This window comes from Eurytemora carolleeae, unplaced genomic scaffold (assembly GCF_000591075.1).
Source record: "Eurytemora carolleeae unplaced genomic scaffold, Eaff_2.0 scaffold1870, whole genome shotgun sequence".
NCBI lineage: Eukaryota > Metazoa > Arthropoda > Copepoda > Calanoida > Temoridae > Eurytemora > Eurytemora carolleeae.
This window is the reverse complement of record NW_019397754.1, coordinates 4,775-23,737: the sequence shown is the minus strand read 5'-3', so window position 1 is coordinate 23,737 and position 18,963 is coordinate 4,775. Positions and strand designations below refer to the sequence as shown.

The 18,963-nt window shown below is 33.0% G+C and overlaps 1 protein-coding gene across 1 annotated transcript in view; it reads left to right on the top strand.

Annotated features, from left to right (window-relative positions):
- Nucleotides 1-1,684: 1,684 nt before the first annotated feature.
- The window catches only part of LOC111715783 (gamma-aminobutyric acid type B receptor subunit 1), a gene marked incomplete at its 3' end in the record, with an annotated part of 19,284 nt that continues 2,005 nt past the window's right edge, over nucleotides 1,685-18,963 (top strand). The window contains 16 exon segments of the mRNA XM_023491151.1: nucleotides 1,685-1,813; nucleotides 2,065-2,190; nucleotides 2,825-2,884; nucleotides 3,727-3,845; nucleotides 4,738-4,840; nucleotides 6,265-6,396; nucleotides 6,595-6,703; nucleotides 7,172-7,254; nucleotides 8,047-8,116; nucleotides 8,190-8,247; nucleotides 11,872-11,960; nucleotides 13,667-13,794; nucleotides 14,838-14,913; nucleotides 17,187-17,208; nucleotides 18,082-18,351; nucleotides 18,628-18,727. Coding sequence (XP_023346919.1) covers nucleotides 1,712-1,813; nucleotides 2,065-2,190; nucleotides 2,825-2,884; nucleotides 3,727-3,845; nucleotides 4,738-4,840; nucleotides 6,265-6,396; nucleotides 6,595-6,703; nucleotides 7,172-7,254; nucleotides 8,047-8,116; nucleotides 8,190-8,247; nucleotides 11,872-11,960; nucleotides 13,667-13,794; nucleotides 14,838-14,913; nucleotides 17,187-17,208; nucleotides 18,082-18,351; nucleotides 18,628-18,727 — 1,647 coding nt within the window.

The window sequence follows — 18,963 nt, the reverse complement described above, 5'->3', positions numbered from 1 at the left end:
TATAGAATTCAGGATCTTCGGAGTTCAAGGAATAGAGGTGAATGAGGGGAGGGGGGGGGGAGAAACCAGAGATTTTACATGTGTACCCTAAAGCTAAGAACCACTCTAGGAAAAGTAGTGGTTGACCCATTCCAATACCCAAATACATAAAAAGTGTCCAGAACGTTTTTAGACAAAATTGGTTTAAGGAGTCGGCAAACTAAATCATATATCATCTTTCATCGAACCCACGCCTCTTTAAAGGGACTGTAAACATAGTTTCAAGGTATTCTCCATTTCTAGAATGTCAAATTCCGACTCCATTTGTAGAATGCCAAACTCCGACTTCATTTCTACCTTTTTCTGATCAAGGATGATATCTAGAAATTTTAGAAAAATCAAGAAGAAGACCCAGTCTTAAAAATCGATGCAACTTTTCATAACGGTCTGGATCTATGTGAGGTTGTTGATAGTAAAAACATTAAGAATAAGAGAGGAGGGAGAGAAAAGAGATGGGATGGGAAAGAAAAAGGGGGTGAGGAAGTTGAGAGAGGAAAGAGAGGGGATGATGTATAAGAAGAATGGAGAGAGGAAGGAGAGGGGATGATGAAGAAGAAAAACGGAGAGAGGAAGGAGAGGGGATTATGAGGAAGAGGAATAGAAAGAGGAAGGAGAGGGGATGATGAAGAAGAAGAATGGAAAGAGGAAGGAGAGGGGATGATGAAGAAGAAGAATGGAGAAAGGAAGGAGAGGGAATGATGAAGAAGAAGAATCGAGAGAGGAAGGAGAGGGGATGATGAAGAAGAAGAATGGAAAGAGGAAGGAGAGGGGATGATGAAGAAGAAGAATAGAGAGAGGAAGGAGAGGGGATGAGGAAGAAGAAGAATGGAGAGAGGAAGGAGAGGGGATGATGAAGAAGAAGAATGGAGAGGGGATGATTAGGAAGAAGAATGGAAAGAGGAAGGAGAGAGGATGATGAAGAAGAAGAAGGGGGGAGGGTAGAAAAAGAAGGGAGAGAGGACGTGGAAGAAGAAGAATGGATAGAGGAAGGAGAGGGGATGATGAGGAAGAGGAATGAATAGAGGAAGAAGAGAGGATGAAGATGAAGAAGAATGGATAGAGGAAGGAGAGGGGATGATGTAGAAGAAGAAGGGGGAGGGTAGAAGAAGAAGGGAGAGAGGATGTGGAAGAAGAAGGATGGGTGGGAGGGGGGGGTCGATTATAGAGAACATGGTACAAGAACCAAATCAGCTGAGGGAGACCGGAGGCTTGAACCTCTACCAGCCTCTAACTGTTGATCAACAGCCTCGTATACATATAGTTATTTTGTAAATACATTCATCTAGCCTCGTATCCAATATAGATATAGTTATAATGTGAATACATACAATTGCTTTACACAGTGTACAGTGATAAAAGTAACATTAAAAGGACCATTAATTGTTTACAGGTTTGGCTATCATGTATAATAGGGTAAAAAATAGCCTAAAACTTTAAGTAAAGCCGATGTGTCACCGTTATCAGTAAAACCGTTATCAGCTTGAATATTGAGATCAAAATTGGTATTTTACTTAAAATATTTTACAGAAATCATGAGAAGAGAGTAAATAGTTCAATTATAATAATATAATAAAAGTAAATAAGAATATTCAAATCGATAAAAAGGAGAAATTAAAACCGTCTTGCATTTAATATCTTATTTTCAGAAGATGAATTAGAAGCAATAAGTGTTATGGCGTTGAGTTCTACTCTACAATTGACACTGCTACTGGGTCTCTGCAGTCTTGGGTCAGCACTTCGGCAGATATACCTGGCAGGAACCTTTCCAATCCAGGTAGTTAATTAGATTTTTCCTTTCCAATCCAGGTAGTTGTTTAGATTTTTCCTTTCCAATTCAGGTAGCTCTTTAGATTTTTACTTTCCAATCCAGGTAGCTCTTTAGATTTTTCCTTTCCAATCTAGGTAGCTGTTTAGATTTTTACTTTCTAATCCAGGTAGCTCTTTAGATCTTTACTTTCCAATCCAGATAGTTGTTTAGATCATTTTAATTCAAATAACAGTCCCTTTAAACCTCTAAATACCTAGGGATCTGATGGGTGGCAGGGTGGCCAGGCTTGTCTGCCCGCAGCGCAGCTAGCTCTGGAGGATGTGAACAAGCATCCTGATTTACTACGAGGATACCATCTTAATCTAGCAGCTAAAGATGATATGGTAGGTTCAAAAATAGAGCTATTTTAGGCTAATCTTAGTTTTTTGAGGACTGCAGTTGGGATTACACGCGAGTATAGATGTGAACAGGTAATGCCCCCCAGACAGATATATATTTAATATTATAGAATTCAGGNTAGTCTGCCTATAAAATATTTCCCTGGTTCGACCTTATGCCACATTTCGATATATTTAATATTTTATGTATTATTAAATGATCGAAAATAAATGCTTGATTGTATAATGTAAGCTACATAAATTACTTTTTCAACTTTTAATTACTTTTCAACTTTTATAAAGAGGTGACTCTGCAGATTCAATAAAAATTGGAAAATTCCATTAATTTTTATCATGAAATTCAGTTAAGAAAAATATATCATAAGGGAATTTTAAGAATTGAATAAAGGAACTGAGTTCTTACCACAAACTTAATATTTCTAATCCCAGCATCTTTGCAACTTGATGATTCTTTGATATTTCAAACTTAGACTGTTTAAACTAACAAAATTCATAGTTTTAAATATCCAAGGTCTAAGACATCGGGTTACATCGGATTACAGGGATTTAAAAATCAGAGTTTGTGATGAGAACTCACAGTTCCTTTTACAACCTATTTGTACATTTTTGTTGTGATTAGTGTGATAGTGGCCTGGGGGCATACGCACTCTATGAACTTATTTACAAAGCGCCACAGAAGGTAAAATAACATTTTTTAACATTTTTAGCTTTTATTCATCTTAAAAAAGAAGTGTAGCCAAAATAAAATGGGGTTTTTAATACATTATAATTCAATAATACACCTTGTCCGACATTTTACAGAAACATCGGATGGTAATAAAGATAAAAAACAATTAAATAACAATTCGATTATATTTCATTCTTTACCACCTTTAATTTCGCGAACAATCCCTTTATAACTTAAAAACCCTATTACACTTTATTATTTAAAATCTTTGAAATTGGTGCGTTGACTCTGCGCAGATAAGTACAGAAGGAAGCTGATAATAAAGTTTAGGAGGCAATTGCGCATGTTGTTAAACTGCACGTGCACAAGCACAAAGAATTTGATTTGAACAGTGCTGAAAGTACACAGATATTCATACGTTAAATAGTTCAAATTTTTTTAAATTCTGCTTTTTTACAGTCAAAATATCTTAAAAGAACTGAACAAATGTCTCAAGCTGTAATTTTTTTAATCCCTACATCTGATATGATGTAACCGGTTGATATTTCAAACACTTGAATATTTGATCTTGCAGAATTTTTTGCTTGAAATATCAACGGTCTACGACATCAGGTTTCACAAATATAGGGATTAGAAAATTTAGATTTGAGACCTGTATTTGAACAGTTTCAAAGTTATAACAGTTACAAGTTAATCAGAAACAATGATTCCGTAATTTAGTCGTTTACACTGCTTAAGAAGTATAAAAAGTTTAAATTATGAGTTTATATTCTTAATTATGAAGTTTTGATTTCTGTACAGATTTTTAATGTGTATGCAACCTTTACGCTGTGGCTAGAATTTGATTTGTTTAGTTAATGATTTTATCTGGTTGTTCAACCGTTTGCACGACTCTAGCTGAAGCTGCTTCACAATGGAACCTAATCACTGTTTGTTATGGAGCTTCCAGTCCAGCCCTCTCCAATAGGAACAGGTATACAAGATCACTGTATATTATGGAGCTTGTACTGTATATTATGGAGCTCTATCCCTCTCCGATAGGAACAGGTATACAAGATCACTGTATATTATGGAGCTCTATCCCTCTCCAATAGGAACAGTTATACAAAATCACTGTACATTATGGAGCTGTATCCCTCCCCAATAGGAATAGTTATACAAGATCACTGTACATTATGGAGCTGTATCCCTCCCCAATAGGAACAGTTATACAAGATCACTGTATATTATGGAGCTGTATCCTCTTTAATAGGAACAGGTATACAAGATCACTGTACATTATGGAGCTCTATCCCTCTCCAATAATAACAGGTATACAAGATCACTGTATATTATGGAGCTGTATCCCTCTCCAATAGGAACAGGTATACAAGATCACTGTACATTATGGAGCTCTATCCCTCTCCAATAGGAACAGGTATACAAGATCACTGTATATTATGGAGCTGTATCCCTCTCCAAAGCTACTGATGGGCACCGGGTTGATGTCCGATTTTGAATATTGCAAGTTTTTAGATTTTTATGAGGCTCTGCAACAAAGATATTAACAATATTAATATCAGCAAAGATATTAACCAAAACGATTTTTCATAAAGATTAGAAAATTGATTTTCGTTTTTCGTTTTGAAAAATTTGTTTTGGTAGATATCTTTGCTCAAAAATAAAAAGTTCGCATAATGTCCTTATGTGCTTTAAATTAAATTAATAACTTACTTTTTTTTGAAACACTGTTATCGTTAAAAAACATAAATGTCTCAAAATGATGCCCATGCACTACTCAAAGCCTCTCCTCCCTCAGATCTATAACCATTATCTCAATCTCTAATTATCCATCTATCTATCCATATCTCAGTCTTTTTTTGCAGGTTTCCCACCCTGTTCCGAACCCACCCTTCTGCTACAGTACATAATCCGACCAGGGTTACCATGTTTAAGAAATACAAGTGGCAAAGAATTTCTGTTATACAGGTTCTATTTATAATTATTTTATCAAATTTTGCTTAATCAATTAATCAAATTCCTGCTTTTTAATTGTATTTATTTGCAAACAGCTTAAATGTGGGGGGAAACATCTCAATAAGTATTTTAAAAACTTTTAACACGAGAGACTGTTTAATATGTATTTTCCAGGGAGCAAGGAATAGAAGGGAGAGACAACTGACGCGGTTCGCCCTACCATATGATTATACATGCTTTGCAGATGGTACTCCATTTTATATCGAGCTGTTTGATTTTTTAGTAGGGCCCCACAGGAAAAATATGTATTGGCTCAATTTTCTTTCACCAGTTTCGCCAATACATATTTTTCCTGTATATTTATGAATGATAAAAATTTTAAAAAATGTGTTTTAAAGATTTTTAATTTGGTAAACAATTTAAATTCTTGAAAATCCGCATATTTTTTTTAAATCCGCCAAATTTTTTTCTTCTTTGTTTTAAAATGTAAACAAAAAGAACATGTTCACAATTTAAATAGAAGATGGGCGCGAAGCGCCCTTAAAAGCCTAGTATAATTATAAGTTGCAATGAAAAAGTTAATGATGAATTTTAAATATATATCTATATATAAATTTGGCTTGTTTGTCTGTTTGTCTGTCTGATTGTATCCAATAAACGTCAAAACGACTGAACCGATCGGGCCCAAATTTTTTGTGGGACATCTAGGGACTCCAGGGAAGGTTTATGAATGATTGAAATTTTAAATATTTGTCTACATCAAAATTCGATCGTCATTAAATTTTTTAAAATTTTGAAAATCCGCGAAATTTTTTGTGAAAATCCGCGAATTATTTTTGTTTTGTTTTACGATGTACACAAAGAGAACATGTTCACAATTAATTTAGAAGATGGGCACGAAGCGCCCTCTAAGGCTAGAAAGAAGGGCGCGAAGCGCCTTGAATTTCTAGCCTATATATAAATTTGGCTTGTCTGTGTGTTTGTCTGTTTGTTTGTTTGTATCCAATAAACGTCAAAACGGCTGAACCGATCGGGCCCACATTTTTTGTGGGACATCTAAGGACCCCAGGGAAGGTTTATGAATGATTGAAATTTTAAATATTTGTCTCCATCAAAATTCGATCGTCATTAAATTTTTTTAAAATTTTGAAAATCCACGAAATTTTTTGTGAAAATCCGCGAATTATTTTTGTTTTGTTTTACGATGTACACAAAGAGAACATGTACACAATTAATTTAGAAGATGGGCGCGAAGCGCCCTCTAAGGCTAGTATAATAAAATTCTTGAAAATGGTCCAACATAAGTTTGATCTGAAATCCGCGAAATCTTTTTAGAAAATTCATCTTTGAAACCTTCGAATCCTCTCAATTTAAATTGGTATCTCACTTATTATTGAAATATCTGAACAGTTCCATTAATTGTTTTAATCTTGAAGGAGGCGGAGGAAGTATTCGCCACAACCCTGGACAATCTAGAACAGCAAGCCAAGGCGGAGAATATTGAAATATTTAACCGGCAAATATTCAAGGACGATCCTAGCGCAGCAATTCAAAATCTTAAACGTCAGGTAGTAAAAGTAGTAATAATAACATCTATAATGATGATGATAATGATAATAATTATATCAAAAATGATAGTGATGATGCTATAAATAATAATAATGATAATAATAATGATGATGATGATGATGATGAGGATGATGATGATGATAATATTTATAATAATAACAATAATAATCATGATACTAAAATAACCTGTATCCTAGGATGCTCGAATAATAGTTGGATTATTCTACCAGAAGCCGGCAAGGAAGGTTCTCTGTGAAATCTACAAAAAGAATATGTTCGGTCCTAAATATGTTTGGTTTTTCATTGGTAAGTCGGGGAACATTTAGTCTGCTTTTGGAGCTGAAATATATTATTTTTGAAATAAGATTTCTTTAGACAATACAAATTTTCAAAATTTTTTTAAAAGATTTTTTTCGACCAACTGAAAGCAATTAAAATTATTATAGATTCTGGGAAAATGAAGACGACATTTCTATCCGAATAGTTTAACCATTTCAAAAGAACTAAAATATATAATACATCGGATAAGGAGTTTTTGAGTTTGGATATTTGTAAAACTTGATTAATTCCATTGCGTAAATCTGTAAATGAATTTAAATTTCATGGCGGGAATATACAGGAATAGATAATTACGAAATAGTTTTGAGGGATTAGAGGTTCCAATGTCAGACAGCTAAAGTTAAACCGTCAGAAAACACTAAATACCCCCCCCCCCCCAACACCCCTCCCCACCCCTGAAAAAATCTGTTACCCTCGTCAAATATCGATATTTAGGTTGGTATGAAGACGACTGGTTCAAAAGAAAATCCTACCTGGATGAGGAAAATATAGAGTGTACACAAGAACAGATGATGATGGTAAAATCATTTTTTTAAATCAAAATTGAAGTAAAAAGGGTAAAAAGAAATCAATGAGTTAAGATTTAGGCATTAGATCTTGGATTGATTTTATAGAAGTAAATTGGTAACCAAACTTTGCTTGGAGATTAAATTTTTCCCATAAAAGTCTTCCCACTGAACTTCGAGGTTTTAAACTAAGCTAATAATATTCCTTTCACAAGTTCCCATATGCAAATACGAGACAACTCGGTGAAGAGGTTCATAAGTTATGTACACCCTGTTCCAATAAACATTGGAATTAAGAGACGAATTCGAAATCGTCTTTGTAAAGAATTAGCGTTGTGTTACCTAATTTCAATGGTAAAAATAAAGTTACGTCAGCTAGAGTATATCTTACAGTTTTATTTCCGCCAGAAAACAGAAACAGAGGAAATTTCTGGAAATAAAATATGTCAGGACTCAGGGACTGTAGATGCAATTTCCAGGGACCTCCCAATTCGAAAAAGAGTGGCATTTCGATTCACAATAACGCCCTAGTTGAATCCTAATTTGAGTTTTAATGAGGAAGATATTGTCGTTTTTCTTACTTTAGAATTCTGAAGGCACAGCAAAATTCGGCAGTTCACAAATTTGAGAAACCAAAATTCAATATTATCAATTTGCAGCTCAAGAAATAAGGATCTTTCGATCATTCTTAATCAGACAATTGTTAAAGGCAATTGTGAATATATAAAAGGATGGTAACTTAAAATTACGTCTTCAGTCTCTTTACATAATTTTCTTATATCTTTATATTTTAATCCTTATCAGGCTGCAGAGGGACATTTTACAACTGAAGCTTTGATGTGGAATCATAACTCAGAAGAGGTGACAGCCTCAGGTAAAAATATGTCGTCTTCACAAAATTTTAGGATGACGACATTTTTGAGAATTAATTCTTATTTATTCTTAAGGACGAACTGTTTCAAGGTTCAACGACTCTTTACTCAGTAAACTTAGGGAGGATCCAAGGTAACTAATTCATCAATTGATCAGTGGTTAATTTCATGATCAATTAATTGATTTCCTGGTTAATTGATTCATTTCTTAGTTAAATAATTAAATAATTTATTTATTGTTGCTTATTTTCTTGAAAAGTTTATTGAGCTTTTGAGTTTTTGATTGATTTAAAAAAATTGTTTGTTGATTGATTTCTCATTTTATTATTTATTGATAGATTTATTTATCATTTGATTTTTTGATTTATTGATTTATTAATACATTTTTTATATTTTATATTTTATATATCTTTTAATAGTTTGATCTAGTTATTTATTTATTAATTGTTTAACCGTTTGATTAGGAATTCTTTCATAAGGAAAATTATACCTTCACTTTAATTTCTCGGGCAGATCTATTTTTTTACTGTACCATTTCATGGGACACCATGGAATGCGGGATTTTTATTACAATTACTTTAATATTTTGTTAGCAGGGGTCGGACCAAGTTTTTCATATTTACTGTGTATGACAGTAAGCTGATTTTAATCCAGGATAAATTGTATTTAGAGAGATGGTAGTTAGAATACAATACATTTAGTCCTCAACATTTTGATCTTCTGACCCCTCCTGACCCCTCCTGACCTTCCGGACCCCTTGACAGATTTTCTAAGGATATGCTATTTGTTTATACATAGAGTACATGCAAATAGATAGATAGATAGATAGATAGATAGAAGTCCAAACAGCTGAACCAAATTCACAGATTCAAGCAACGTCAAAACGATAAACAATGGCAACATCTCTTGTACACGAAAAAAAAGTTTTTCATACTCACCGTACTAAATACGTGGATACATTTCTAATGCCTAATCTTTTATTGGGACAATCTTTGCCATATTTCATTTTGCATTCAGAGATAAGAATAGTAATTTGGTTAAAATCCATTAAATCTTGAGTTTACTTTAACTTACTGAATTGTAAATACATGTTTATATCCCTATATAGAGAGTATAAACCAACGTAATATTCCTTCGTTGGTTTAAAGACTACCCTGAGCTAGGAATAGAACCAGGAGTAAAAACTTTTTATCTTGGGATTTACCGGCTTTACTCTCTGATATTCTGCTCTAGTCTAGGCATCACTAGGAGCAATAGTCTGGTCTTCATGTTTAAATATAAAGATATCTCAATAGTCTGGTCTTCTGGTTTAAATATAGAGATATCTCAATAGTCTGGTCTTCTGGTTTAAATATAGAGATATCTCAATAGTCTGGTCTTCTGTTTTAATTTAGAGATATATCAATAGTCTGGTCTTCTTGTTTAAATATAGAGATATCTCAATAGTCTGGTCTTCTGGTTTAAATATAGATATATCTCAATAGTCTGGTCTTCTGATTTTAATTTAGAGATATATCAATAGTCTGGTCTTCTTGTTTAAATATAGAGATATCTCAATAGTCTGGTCTTCTGGTTTAAATATAGAGATATCTCAATAGTCCGGTCTCCTGGTTTTAATTTAGAGATATCTCAATAGTCTGGTCTTCTAGTTTAAATATAGAGATATCTCAATAGTCCGGTCTTCTGGTTTAAATATAGAGATATCTCAATAGTCTGGTCTTCTGCTTTAAATATAGAGATATCTCAATAGTCTGGTCTTCTGGTTTTAATTTAAAGATATCTCAATAGTCTGGTATTTTGGTTTAGATATAAAAATATCTCATTTGTGTGGTCTTTTGGTTTAAATATAGAGATATCTCAATAGTCTGGGCTTCTAGTTTAAATATAGAGATATCTCAATAGTTTGGTCTTCTGGTTTAAATATAGAGATATCTCAATAGTCTGGTCTTCTGGTTTTAATTTAGAGATATCTCAATAGTCTGGTTTTTTGGTTTAGATATAAAGATATCTCAATTGTCTGGTCTTCTGGTTTAAATATAGAGATATCTCAATTGTCTGGTCTTCTGGTTTTAATATAGAGATATAATAGTCTGGTCTTCTGGGTTAAATTTAGAGATATTATCATAAAGATGTTTGATACTTAATTTCATGAATAATCAACCCAAATCTGAAATATTCGAAATTATAAATTTGATGTTCGTTCGTCAAAGCAATCCAATAAATTCAACTGTTTATAATTGAATATAAAAATGTATCGTGACAGCACTATAGAAAATGAATTTAAAAGGTCTCCTACAATTATAAGTATAAAAGTCTTTATTTTTAAAACTTCTTATAAAAAAATTGATGGTTTTTAGGTGAGACTATTTTCTCTTTTATGGGAATTTTTAGGTGTTTTGATCTAAAACTAAAGTTAGTTCTACGATAAATCAATTCCTTGATTGCCCGGATCTTTAAAAGCTCCTTTTAAATCAGGAATTTTAAGAGTGTCCTGATTTGAATATTAGGTGCGTTTTATTGATTTTAAAACTCAGCTGATTGGTTTTTACGTTCCCAGTTTGTTCAACCTCATGTAGGTTTACACCACTGCCCGCCTGCCTTTTTGCAGTGTAAGCAAAGATTGCGAATGGTTTTAAGGAGGGTTTAATACCAAACTAAAGCCTGAAACTGATGGGCATGATATATATTTATATATATATATATATATATTTCTATATATCAGTGAAAGAACATAAAATAAGCAAAATTTTAAAAAATCAAATAAGGAAAGTTTGACATTCCTGAAAAAAAGGAAAAACTCTAACTACATAAAAACTATGAGCTAAGAAAACTACTCAATGAAAATGTAAGCGTTACAGAAGAATACAATGGTCTGCGGCGTAGAAGATAAAAAGTTCCAATAAGGTTTTTATCTCTGTTCTCCCCTTTGCTTTGTAATACTCTAATCCTACTTATGTCTACTTGTCAAACATGAAAATTTAAATTGAATTTAGAGAAATTTATAGAGCTGACTACCTCAAGGTTCAGCTTAAAGTGGAAAATAATTAGCTCATAGTTTAACAGAGCTAAAATCAAGGTTCCATAACTCATACCTTAACATTGCTGAGTTGGCTGAGATCAAAGTTCCAAAGCCAAGCTCATAGTTTAACAAAGCTGAGAATAAAGTTCCATAGTTTAACAAAGCTGTAATCAAAGGTCTATTGACAAGCTCATAATTTAACATAACTGAAATCAATGGTCCATAAATGAGCTCATAGTTTAACAGAGCTGTAATCAAAGGTCTATTAATAAGCTCATAATTTAACACAGCTGAAATCAAAGGTCCATAAATGAGCTCATAGTTTAACATAGCTCAAATCAAAGGTCTATTAATAAGCTCATAATTTAACATAGCTGAAATCAATGGTCCATAAATGAGCTCATAGTTTAACATAGCTGAAATCAAAGGTCCATAGCTCGTTGACAATAATGTTCTAGGTACGCTGATATGCTGAGTAAGATTAATGTTCTAGGTACGCTGCTATGCTGAGTAAGAATAATGTTTTAGGTACGCTGCTATGCTGAGTAAGATAAATGTTCTAGGTACGCTGCTATGCTGAGTAAGAATAATGTTTTATGTACGCTGCTATGCTGAGTAAGATTAATGTTCTAGGTATGCTGCTATGCTAAGTAGAATTAACGTTCTAGGTACGCTGCTATTCTAAGTAAGAATATTGTTCTAGGTACTCTGCTATACTGAGTAAGAATAATGTTCTAGGTATGCTGCTATGCTGAGTAAGAATATCATGCCTGAGGGATATCTTGAGGCACCTTTAGCCTACGATGCTGTTTGGGCGATGGCTGTAGGTAAATACCTTTATATATATATATATATATTTTGTAAATATAATACATTCTTATTCCTTTCCCGAGCTGTATCCCCGTATTTTAGGATTCCTGTATTCCTGTATCCGGCCCTGTACGTGGCTGTGTCCCTGTTATAGAACCCATGTATACCTTTATCTCTGTATCTCTGTATCTCTGTATTCCTGTGCCCATGTATCCTTGTAATTCTGTTTCCCAAAACCTTGTACCTACGATCCTGCTCCTGCTAGCCAGTCTTTTTTTGCTCTTTATTCTCGGTTACTTTCCTTGTAAAAATCAACTCACTCAATGAACAGACAGACAAGCAGAGATTACTACTTTATATATGTATATTATACTAGCTTGGAAACCCAGCACTGCCCAGGTTACATACAGTTACTCCCGCATAGAATCTCAAAACCAAACTATGAACATTCTTATGGCTCTCCCGAGGTCCCCAATCAAAATTTGAGGCAAATTGGTCCTGGGGTTCCTGAGTTATGATCGAAAAAATAAAAAAAAACAGACAGAGATTACAACCATACATTTATAGATATTATTTATAGATAGTATGTATGTATATATTATCTAGATTTTCTATCCTTCTTTACATCTATCTACCTACCTATCTATCTATAATATGATATATATGTCTCTGTCTGGCCATGTATCAAGAAAATTATTGAAATTATATCGAAGCATGCAAAACCTAAATGGCTACCATGGATATTGAGTTTGAATTTAACCAGGACAGGGTGGATAAAGGGATACAAAGTAAATATTTTTTCTAGAAAAAACGACCTTCAATCAGGCATACCGCATGATTTTTATTTCAAAAATCAAAAGAATTTTTGGATTTTCTGTTCCTTTTTTGTTTTTGGTACACCCTGTACTCTGCAGTCTGCAATCCAATGATAAATGATGCTTTGTGTTGATTGGATTAATGCAGTTTTATAAATCCTACTCGATTCCTACGTGACAGCCTTGATATTTAAAAACTGCATTTTGAACTTCATTTTATAGAAGATGGTGACGTTGCTTACTCATATTATTTGGTTTCTTTAGTTTTATTTAAATGAGGGAGGGAGGGTCAGACTTCACAGAGCATGCAAATTTACATTCCGAGCCAACATTTACACCATTTGACTCCGTGCCCCTTTGATTGGGAAAAAAGGGGGGCACTTTGTAAAATCCCCCCCCCCATGGGTCCTTGTATCAATTTAACGATAGAAATAGATGAAGCTGGTTCTGGGTTGAATATATACAAAAACATCTTCCCCCCTCTTATTTCCAAACCACCCAAATTAATTTTGTTCTTTTTGGGGAGAGTTAGTAATTCATAGTAATTGATAAAAATAGTTGGGAAAATCGTTCTATTGATATACTAACATACAATTGATGCACATAAGATTATCTTTGAATACTACTGCTGGAGTTTATTATTAATATATTTCCAGCTTTGAATACTACTGCTGGAGTTTATTATTTTTCCAGCTTTGAATACTACTACTGGAGTTTAGTATTAACATATTTCCAGCTTTGAATACTACTGCTGGAGTTTATTATTAATATATTTCCAGCTTTGAATACTACTGCTGGAGTTTATTATTGAAATATTTCCAGCTTTGAATACTACTACTGGAGTTTAGTATTAACATATTTCCAGCTTTGAATACTACTGCTGGAGTTTATTATTAATATATTTTCAGCTTTGAATGCTACTGCTGGAGTGCTTGAAGCTAGAGGGATGTCCCTGGACGACTACAACTACGACAACAAGGCTGTCGCTGACATCATGCAGGAGCAGATGGAGTCCGTTAAATTCCTTGGAATCTCTGTAAGATAATTTTTATTAATTGTACTGAGACCGAATGAATTTGAGCCGCGTCTCAAATCCCCCCAAAACCGGTTTCAATTGAAGGCCAGCTTAACTCTTGAAACATTGAATACGATTTTAAGTGGAACCCACCATATTTGACTTTAAGCCGCGACTCAGGCTCAAATTCTTTAAGTTCGGCCTCTGCACACGTTATTTTCCTTGATCCTTCTTCAGATTGTGAATAATTAACGGGATGCTTAACTAAATACCAATTGCTTTATAGCTTGGGAACCCAGCTTTGCCACGGTTTAATCATACCTAGTTTTTTTTATTTTAAAAAAGCTTTAAGAAGAAGTTTACAGATGTTCAAAATCAAATATATTATCCCATCTGGAAAATTTCAACATTCCATGAAGCTGAATTGTTTTGCTAAAAACATTATAAAAAATAAATATGATATATGCTGAAATATCTTGCTGGTTGTTTGAGCTAAAAAAGTTAGGGGATTGCAAACCATTTGTTCCTGCGTTTTTCTCATTATTCAAACTATTGTTCTTGAAATACACAAGTTGCAGTTTTGGGGCCTCAGCTTCAAGGAATGTAAATGGAAAGAAGGTGGGTAAATGTAAAGTAAATGTAAGGAATGTAAAGGGAAAGAAGGTTGGTAAATGTAAAGTAAATGTAAGAAAAAAATGGAGAGAAGATTGGTAAATATAATGTAAATGTAAGGAATGACATTGTAAGATGGTAGAGTAGAATCAATATTTTTTATTGTTAGCAACCGGTATAAAATTGTAAAAGGAATTGAGTCTTTGCCGCAAAATCTAATTTTCTAATCCCTATATCTTTGCAACCTTATGATGTTAACCTTTAATACTTAAAACTTAGAATATTTGACCTAACAGAATTCAAACGTTAAAATATCCAAGGTCCACGACATTGGATTTGTCAAAAATATTTAAATTTTGAAATTAATATTTTTATGGAACTTGTTCTTGTATATCTTTGAAATGATTCAATTTTACCAAAAATGTTTTTTTAAATTTTTTCCCCCATTTCAGGGTTCTGTAGCGTTTAGTGAAGAGACTGGAGATAGAATGGCCTGGACTAAGATTGAACAGCTCATCGACCATAAGTAAGAGATTTGGACAAAATATCATAAAATTTCATTTAATGATTTATTGATAAACGTTGATTTATACTGTGGGACTCATTAAACTGTGGAATAGGAAGACGACTGATAGGTCAGAGTACCGCAGATTACTGCAGAACGCATTGAAAGATTAGTGAAGTGTGTCAAGTTAATTGTTAAATAACACGAAAAACAGCAGTTGTAAAGTGTGCACTGTGTTACAACTACACAGACCCATTTCACTTAATAAGTTGATTTGCATGATACTGGTAACACTATTGCTTAATGACATCAAATATTTATAAGATTGCTGAAATGTCGTCTTCCTATTGCACTGTATAAGAGGAATTGACTTAAATCTATGTTTTATCTCTGTGGCTTAGAAAAAAATGAAGAAAAAAGAATAAAATTTATTATTTTGCATCAAACTGTTAATTTGATTAACATGACTGAATGTAACTTTTTAAAATAATCCTGCATATGTTACAGTGAGAACCATAAAAGTATGGAAGAGGAAGACGAGTTTAGACTCAATTTGAAATAGTCCGTTGAACAATGAGACACATCAATATTGACAAACACACAGACCGTTTCAATTTGAAATAGTATATTTTGTATATTTTGTATATTTTGTATATTTTTTAATGTACCACTGTGCCAAAGTGGTAGAAAAATGAGTATCATGGGTCGGAAAAGTGTCCCAAAGAGCTGTAAAAATATAATCACTCTTTTCTTTCTTTTGAATCCCTTAAAATATAATTTTACTGTAATTTAGTTAATATCCCCGCTATTCTGTTGAAACATCTGAAAATGTTTTAAATACCCCCGTCAGTCCTACAATCAGTGTATGTTTTGAAAACTCATCTTGAAATTATTAATATTTGGAAGCTTTTACGATTCGACTAGTCGGCCGAGTGATGAATTTATGGCCGGATTCTGCAAGTTCATATTGGTTTTTGACGAAACTAAAATTCAGAGAGAAATTTAAATTATTATTCGCTTTTACTCTCAGTTTCATTGCGGACAGTCGTTAAACTTTGGGCCGTTATAGTTCGTGTTTTATTCAACAGGGTGCCTAAAAAAATATTTTTAAAAAAAATTAAGAAAAAAAATCAAACTGTCAAAATGTTTATTTATTTTTTAATCCATGTTTTACTTCAGAACTAAAGCTCGGTTATTAAACTTTTCAAAATATAATTTTTCTCTATTTTAGATACTTTACCGAAAAAAAAAACTTTTTCAGCATAACTTTAACTCGTCAATTAAAATTTGCCCTAAACGATGCACGTCAGTGTCCTATATTATACTTTGAACTTTGTCTATTTGATCCATCAGAATTCAAAATTTGAAATATTAGGTCTTGCACGACATCGGGTTGTAAAGATGTAAGGGTTAAAAATCAGAGTTTGTGACAAGAGCTCAGTTATATTGTTTGTGAATCCGTTTAATTCCGCGAGTAGAAGTAAAACTCTGTAATCCATGTAATTTTTTTATCGTAACGAAAAAATCTCTCAACAAAACATATAGTCAAACTTATCATTTTAAAATCGTGTTTCATAATGATTTTGGCCTTTTTATACTCATTAAAGGTAAAAGCTTCAAATGAGGGGGAGGGGGTTTCATGTCAATTTAAAGAGTAAAGCTGTCAATTACTGAACTGTTTACATATCCTAATACTAAATATTAAAGGGAGTGTTCGTGAAAAAAAGAAAAATTTGAAATCTTTTATTGCAAAAAATTCCTTTTTAACTGCAATATATTAATTATGGGGATTTCACTTGACTATGTGTTGAACAGTTTTTTACAATTATCATTATCATTAAAATGTCAGATAAAAAAAAAATACAAATCGATTACGAATTCAAATCAGGATTTTTTAGCCTTTAACCCCTTTAATTTTTCACGAACACTTCTCCCCGTATTCTTGTAGTTTACGGCCTTCATGTTGATATAAGANACTTATTCAAGTTCTAATATTTTCACCAATTTTGGGGAAAAAAAAATTATACCAAAAAAATTTCAAAATTTTTCCTAATTATCTAACTTATTTAAAAGAATGATAAAAAATTTTAATAAGTATTTTTTTCCCGTGTTCTGAAACTTTATGTATGTCTAAATGTTCTCACATCTTGAGATGTCAAAACGTCTCATATAATCCCGAACAAGTTTGTTTTTCTTGATAAAACATACAGATTACAGATTGGGCAAATATACAAAAAAAAACTTCTTCTCAAGACTGTGTTTAAGATTTTTTTATTAAAAGAAGTTGCATTTTTAGCTGACTTGTACAAGAGAGAGAGGCAAATGAACGACTCATTAAAAATTTTAAATCGATTAGTCTATTCAAAGGAATTGAGTTGTTGCCACAAACTCTGATTTTCTAATCCCTATATCTTTGCAACCCAATGCCGTAGACCTTAGATATTTCAAACTATGAATAGTCATAGATCAAACAATCTAAGTTTGAAATATTAAAGGTTTACACAGTCAGCTTGCAAAGATATAGGGATTAGAAAATTAGAGTTTGTGGCAAAAACTCAACTACTTTCAGAGAATTTGATATTACCCATCTGCCACAGATACCAATAATTCAGTGGCTTAGCCTTGCATTGCTTTTCAAAGAATGTTAGGGGATGGTAGCGGACTTTTTTTTTGTGCAACCTCGAGTGAATATCTTAAACTACATGAACCTGAAAAATCACAAGGTTGCCGACAAATGTTAGGGGGCGGGGTACAAGACGAGCTTGGAGAGGACGGGGTAAATTTTTTCATCAAATGAAAATAAAAAATAGAACACGGTTTATTATATGGTTATTCATTTTTGGCAAACTTTCCCTTTTATTGATCTGTTGATTTCTTTCTCAATAATTATAAACTCATTGTCTCCAACTAAATCCAAATCAAAACTAACTAGAAGTATACTTTTTTTAAACATTTTGATATTTATGTTCGTCTCGAAGTATCTATTAACAAATGATTGAAGAAACGAAACTATTAAAAATCGCTAGAACCGAATAAAAATGGCAAAAAAAGTCAAACGAAGAAGCGCAACAAAAACGTTTAAAAGATAAGGCTAAAAATGAATGTATAATAGGTTAAATTGTAATAGAAAGTCACAGTCGTCTCAGCTTAGTGGGATAAGGACCGAATTGTTAAATTAGCGTAAACTAAAGACAGAAACATATTTTCGGAAAAATGTGCATTCAATCTTTTTTTGTGATTGAAAAATCAAAACCAAGTTTTAAATTTGATAATAGTGTTGATGAAGGTAAAGAGCTGATAGTCTGGAAGAGTGGGAAACCTCCTCAGGATCGAACTATTATCCTCCCTGATCTCCAGACGGTCAGCCCCGGCCTCTACCTGCCTCTACTGGGCTTCAGCCTCCTCGGTATTATTATTGCGATCTGCCTCCTGGTCTTCAACAACAAGTTCAACTATAGGAGGTTACTTAATATATGCTCGTAATCCCGATTGCTTGATCTCGATATCCAAAGTAAACAATTTTAATTTAATCTCTTGATTTTAATTATCCTTTTAAGGTAAAATTACACTGAGAGTATGAAATAAAGATTAAATTAATTCATGGATTCCTAGAAACCGATTTCCATGGAATAATGTGCGTCCGAAAATTACAGGGTTTTCAATAAAACTGACATCGCAGAATTATTTTGTTCAAGAAACCATTAAAAATACAGATTTCATTGATTTTTTCTTTTCAGGATTATCATGTACTCTCATCCAAGCTGCAATAATCTAATCTTGATGGGAATAATCCTTTGCCTTCTAGCAACTATACCATTGGGAATGGATATACAATGGGTAAGTTAGAATCACAATGGGAATAATCCTTTGCCTTTGTGCCACTATACCATTGGTATGGATATTCTATGGGTAAGTTAGAATCACAATGGGAATAATCCATTGCCTTTGTGCCACTATACCATTGGTATGGATATTCTATGGGTAAGTTAGAATCACAATGGGAATAATCCATTGCCTTTGTGCCACTATACCATTGGTATGGATATTCTATGGGTAAGTTAGAATCACAATGG